Source organism: Danio rerio, chromosome 7 (genome assembly GCF_052040795.2).
Source record: "Danio rerio strain M-AB ecotype USA chromosome 7, GRCz13ab, whole genome shotgun sequence".
Lineage (NCBI taxonomy): Eukaryota > Metazoa > Chordata > Actinopteri > Cypriniformes > Danionidae > Danio > Danio rerio.
In genome coordinates, this window is record NC_141027.1 from 6533279 (window position 1) to 6540000 (window position 6722).

The window sequence follows — 6722 nt, forward strand, 5'->3', positions numbered from 1 at the left end:
GCCCTTCAGTAGGTGCGCGACAACACCTCTCTTGAGTATGCGCGCTCAACCCCCCCTCGGCGCTTTACAATACGCGCGCGACAACACAGCTGATCAGAACGCGCGCGACAACACTGCTATTCGGTACGCGCGCGGCGACAACACCCGCTTTAGGTTCGATCATTTCCATCTTTTTTTTCATCTCCGCTACTAGCAGCACACTCCATTTCCGCATTACTGGATCTGTAGCAACAACAGACCGCAAAGGATTATGGCCACGCCTGGGCTGATGGGAAATGTAGTTTCAGCTACCTCCCGTTCGCTTCATTCACCTGAGCAAATTTTCTCAGAAGACCTATAGTTTTACCGAGTCATGCGACTTCGGTAATATCGAAAAAATTTAATATTGCGGTATGACGGTATTTACAATACCGTTACATCCCTACCAGATATACGACATTAATGGGATTCGAGGAACAGGGTAGATGTCACGTGACCTACATGTTGCTACACCTAGGATACCAATGTATTATACACACTAGTTTAGAAGTGTGCGCCACTAATTGTAAGTTTTGTTTACGTTTATGTTTAGAAGTGTAGTTTAGATAGGGCGTGAAAATGCTGAAGACTTTTCTTTTTCTTTTATTAGATAGTATAGAGATTGTGGGTTCTAGTTAGAGATGTGTTTTGTTATATTATTTTCTTTTCTTTGGCGCCACTTTTGTTCCTCCTCCCCTTTATTACAACCATTTATTTATTCTTGTTTTCTTTATTTTGTATATACTTTGTTTATCATTTATCCACTTTGTAAAATAAACACTTATTTAGGCATAATTTGGTTGTTTGTCTGCTCAATTGCCACCACCATTCATAAAAGGGTCATAATTTTTAAATGTTGCGTTAACCCTGGCGTTTCCATCTTAAATAACTGTAACAGTGGTAAAAACTTCGGCAACAAACAAAATCTGATACCTGGATAGTTCCTGCAGCCGCCGGCGGTGCTTCCTCTCCTCCACTCGCCGTTATAGTTGGCGGTGCTCCACTTCTTCACCTGACTGGCCTGGAGAGCGTCCGCCGTCAGGTTACAGATTTCCAAACGGGTGAACTCGCGCAGAAAATCACTGAACGACATCCTGATGGAGAGACACACAACAGGTGATGAAGTGCGGTTAGACACTGCTGTATGTTTGAAATCAAAATTTACAGCGTTCATTTTGCTCGCTCACATTGTTATTCTTAAGGTGAACAAATAATCTGTGCAAATTAATCAGCTAAAAAAAATGAGTTTGTTTTGGTAATCTTCAATCAAAGTCTGACCATTTGATTCTGTGTTTGGAGTGCGGGTCCTTTTGTTGACATTAACCTGTTAAGGGTTTCCATAGCAACTGTATGTTAATACATTATCTTACTATTAAGAGTTATAGAGGGTTACGACATCAGAAGTCCAAAATGTTCGATCGTCATGTGATTTCATGTAGACTCAATCTTAAATAACTTGCTTCGCAATTAATTTAAATAATGTTAGATAATGTTTAAACTTGCACAAACTTATTTTTAGAAGCTTTGTAGCTTTCAAAAGTGCAAAAAAAGCCGTCTTCAGCAGGAAATCGGCTGTAAGTGCTAACTTCTGGGCTCCACGAGCCACCACTGCGCTCCATTGCTTTCTCTCTATGGCTCTTAAGTGTGCTATGTGAGCATGATGAGCTAAAGAAAGCCCCGCCTCCTACTTAATATTCTATTTCTATTGGAAGTACATCCTGAAATAAAAGTCTCAACTTGCGGTTCAGGCAGTCTTTAAAGGGTGCTTTCACACTAGCACTTTTGGTCCGCACCCGGGTTCGTTTGACGTCATAGTACGGTACGTTTAGCTAGTGTGAACGTGTCTTCTGAACTCGGGTGCGCACCCGTGAACCGTACCCGAGTCCGCCTGAAAGAAGTGGTCTGGGGTACGATTCATGCAAACTCTGGTACGGTTCACTTCTGATGTGAATGCAATCGTACCAAATCACGGAAGTGAACCGCCAACTGTACAACAAACTATCATTTTCATAACGTTCGTTCGTGTTTTTGTGTGTGTGTGTCACGTTTCGTACCTTGGTGACACACAGGGGACTGAGCCAGGGCAAATACAGTGATGCTTGTCTCCTCCAAAAACAGCTTCTGCAGATGCTGTATGATGTTCTGAATGTTTATAATATGTTTGCGGCAGATGGACGCGAGTCGCTTTCTATATGTCCGAAACCAAAAGCTTTAGTAAAAGCTGAATGACCCCAATGTGCGGAAGTCTTCCCACTTTGGCGCTTGCTTTCGTGACCGTCCCCTAGCAACGGCCGTAAACAAAACAGCAGCTCGATGACGCAAGCGTACCAGGGTTCAGAAGGAAAAAAGACAGTGTGAACACAAACCAACCGAGGAGGTGGCAGGGGGAGACAATCGAACTTGGGTAAGGTCCAGGCAAATGAACCAAGTTAGAAAGCACCCTAAAGCAGGGGTTCCCAAACTTTTCAGCCCGCGACCCCCAAAATGACAATGCCAGTGACTCGTGACCCCCAATATTTTCTGAGGTGGTGGTTATGAATACAGAAACCTTGAATGCAATGACGCACACACACCAATAGACCCAAGTCTATTCTTTGTTTTTGTTTTTATGTATGTCAGTGCTGTAAATGGGCTAGAAAGTTTAACCTGGTGTTATAAAATCTGCTGCATCTGACAGTATTGCTGTGCCTTTAGTATAATGTAATTACCAGAGAAGTCGCAATCCAATAGAACTATTAACTATAAGCTACTATGGTAACTATATAGTTTATAGTAACTATAAACGACTATTTTTTCTCTTTAGTAGGTTATTGATAAAATACAGTAAGTCTTAAGGTTTAATAAAAATTAATTGATTTTTGAAAATCACCAGGCGACCCCCCTTTATTGTCCCGCGACCCCTCGTGGGGTCCCGACCCCCACTTTGAGAACCTCTGCCCTAAAGGACCAGCATGTAGAATATAGAAACTCTTGTTTATAGCGACACCAGTGGCTGTTAGGTGAACTGCAGCCAGCACTTTACTGTAATGACTGGTAGCTGCTGTCTGGTTGATATGGGATTGCCATGTGGTTTCCAATAGGGCTGTTTTGTGGAGTTTTGTAAACTGATAATTCTCCTCTTTACGTCTGGCTACTTCTATCTGAAACTGAACACTGAATAAGGACGGAGCTTTTTTATATGGAGCATTATTTCCCATGGCCAACTAATGGTAATAATGTGGCAGAAGCATCTAACTGTGTGAAGCTACCCCAAACATGTAAGTAAATGGTCAACTTTGATTAAAGATTGCCAAAACCTGCACAGATTAATTCACCTAAAAAAAAAACTACAATTTGCACGAGCAAAATGAACATTGAAAGTTTTTCTTTCACACAGACTTTAACACAGATGGTTTTGCTCTTCAGTGTTTGGACTCACAGCAGTGAAAATGAAACAACACTGAACTAAACTGAACCTCAACTCTGAAAACTGGACTGACACCGTTTCAATTCACTATAATCTTCTATGTCCAGCTGCTTTGACACAATCTACATTGTAGATGCGCTAGAGAAATAAAGATGAATGGAATTGAAATTGAGCATCTGAGCTCACCAGAACTCTCCGTCCTCACTGCGGTTCTGTAGTCGGCCCCTGACGGAGCGGTCCACATTGTCCCATTCGCGAGAGCTGAAAACACGCATCAGACAGATCATCAGGACAGTAAGTCACAGTGTGAAGAGTGAAGCAGAGAAGCTTTGCTGGTGTAAATCAACACTCACTTGTCGCTCCAGGCTCCAGTCCACTCCACTTCCCCCCACGGGTTCCTGATGCGCACCAGTTTGGTCATGTTCCCCCTGTAGACCACCTGATCAACACAATCTTAATTACAACACATTTATGCTTAAAATAACTGTTTTAATAAGACCATAACGCCCAATTCATACAGGGCGTCAGAGTCAACGCTTCCCATTCACTTTAAGCGTCGACGGAAGCGTCAGCCAATCAGATCGCTGTATGCAAATACACCAACTAGACAGTGGCCTATTGCTGACTGAATTTTATTGGCTGACGCTGCTATGATGATCACGTTAGCTCTAACTTCAGACACGCCTTCAGTCAAGCGTTGATGCTGAAGCCCCGTGTGAATCAGGCATAAGCATTTATAAGCCTTCCTGTTGACTTACAGGCCAAATATAACCTAAGACCATTTTAAAAGCAAATAAATAGTTTTTTTTATGTAAAATTTTAATGACTTTTTCTAAAATTAATTTTTTTTACCACTTTGTATGTTCATATTTTCATTAAAATACAGTGTACAATGTTTGTCTTGAGGCTGGTTTATACTCGACGCGTTCGCTTGAGTGCGCACGGCGAATGTGATGTCATCGCATCGTTTGCGGAGGTTCACTTTGTGTGCGGCGACATGATTTCGGCTAGCGGATTGCATGATTTATTTTGAGACTCGAGCGAACAGTTTGCGCACATTTGATTTGAGTTGAGTACGAAACACTTTGAAGAGATTTTGTCTGAAACAGAACAACTGTACATACACCTTTATGATCTGTGATCATAGCGATAACCTGATGATCTATCATTCTTGGCTAGAAATTGCAACAGCAGAGAGAATGGAGGGAAGTTTTTGTTAAAAATTTTGGAAAAACCTGAGGGATGAGTTCGTTAAAGCCAAACAGGGCCATGGTAAAAGTGGAGACACGGATACACAATTACAGAATGTTTTTCCAGCATTTATGTTTTACACTGATGTATATATAAGAAAATTATGTATAAGAGAATAAGAAGCATCCATTTTGGATTAATGCTGCATTTGATTTAGAGTTTTAAGAGTTCATAGGATCTTCGATTGACTAAAGTATGAAAGATAGACTCAGATAGACTGTCAGATTGTGTGTCTAGTAGTTGTTTTAAAGTCTTTGGCTCACCTCTTCTGCTCCGGTCACAGAATATGCGTGGCCTTTGACCAGCTTCTTAAAGGTCACCGCCTCCATGTCAAACTTACTGGTGATCTTGTAAAAAAAAAAAAATAATTATAAAAAAATAAATAAATAAAAATAAAATTCACCACATTAAAAACAGGATATTCAGTATTAAAATCTGCATCTGACCAGTGAATCCAGCTCGTGTAATCAGTCAGGTCAAGTACTAGCTCATTTCCATCCACCTACTTTTTATTCTTATTTTTGATATGTGCATTAAAAAATTCTTAATGTAAAAGCCAAGATGCGCACACATTTTGAAAATGCGCTTAACATTTCTTTGCGATAAATGAAAATGCACAAACTACAGTGGAAACACATTTACCAAATAAATTCCAGCATGCGCATCAAAAAGTCACGTTTTTTTTCTGTCAACTTGCAACTGAATTATACATTTTATTTTTTATCTCACCTTTATTTCAAATGATAGAAAAAAAATAATTAAAACGTTGTCTTGGCAGCTAAAGGTGAAGTACTGAAAAAAAAAGTTCACAAAAATTCAGCAAAAAATGACAAAAGCACAAAATAAAAACACAAACTATTAAGTCATTATTCTGCGATTTTGAAATAATTATTAGACTTAAAATGGATATTTTGCTTTTGTGGTGGAAATTCATTTATATACACTATAAAGGTCTGTTCTTTTAATCTTCCATGGATGTACTGTTTAAGTTAGACCAAACGAGACCACTTTAACATCCGTTTATCACCAGACAAGATCTGGATAAGTACATGGTGATTTTACAAACTACATGTTCGGATGGGAGGTAAGACTGAAATGTAGATGGTCAAAAATGAAGTCGCTGATGAAACTGCGATTCATCCTGTTCGCCACTGATGACCTTGTGGGTATTACAAACTAGATAAAAAGAGAACGCACTGTTTCTGCGTCTCACTCTCTGCTGAAGCTGTTGTTGATGTATGATCGTGTGAGCTTCTTTGCAAAGAATGAAACTTTAAAAGACACTGTGGGTAAGAATTTGTCCTCTTGACCACTGAGAGAGCCTCCTTAAAGAAAATTGCCACTACACTTTTAAACTAAACTAAATAAACTGCAGAAAACCACAAAGTTTCTATGTACTTATTAAAATTCAAATAAATATAAATGTTTAAAGCACAAATCTACAATCAAAACTTAAATGATAAACAAATGCTAACGGGAAATACTGCACTATTCTATACTGTACAGAACAACTAGTCATTGGTGCAAATGTGGCCACAATTTGTCATTGCTGTACAACATTTTAAATCAGAATCTGAAACTAGGGCAGCACTGGCAGGGTTCAACGCTAAGGGTTTTTTCTACTGGTCCGATCGGGCAAGTGGTTTAGATTTTTACTTGCCCTGCCAAAATGGAAAACGGGAAGTTAATAGCTTTTTTTTTTACCACAAATTTTAAATAATGTGTCAAAAATAAAGTTTGTAAATCTAGAATTTCAATACTTAAACAATTGTAAATATAAGTGTTATGCAAACAAAAAGAGCAGTATGGAAAATGTGGAGGCATTTTATTGCAGTTAGAAATTATTTAACAAAAGGTGGCTGACTTGTCAAACTGACGGCAAACTGCATAACATAACATCACTTCACTTTTATTTTGTCATGTTGTTTCCACGTAAATGTCTACTTCCAACACGTTAGAGTCAGACATTTTCGTTTAGCCTTTTAAATTGATGTTGCCGCCATGTTGCTGTTTCTACGCTGTACTGGTTGTTACCAGGTTGCAAAGA

At 39.4% G+C, this 6722-nt stretch overlaps 1 protein-coding gene across 2 annotated transcripts in view; it reads right to left on the reverse strand.

Moving 5' to 3' along the window:
• Positions 1-6722, reverse strand: part of capn1 (calpain 1) — a 68869-nt gene that overhangs the window by 15873 nt on the left and 46274 nt on the right. For both annotated transcript variants that reach the window (XR_015494660.2, NM_213459.2), the window contains 4 exon segments: positions 4939-5022; positions 3778-3863; positions 3611-3685; positions 952-1112 (listed from right to left, as the gene is read on the reverse strand). Coding sequence is in view for 1 of the 2 variants with exons in the window: in NM_213459.2 (NP_998624.2) it covers positions 952-1112; positions 3611-3685; positions 3778-3863; positions 4939-5022 (406 nt within the window). In the remaining variant the exon portion in view is untranslated.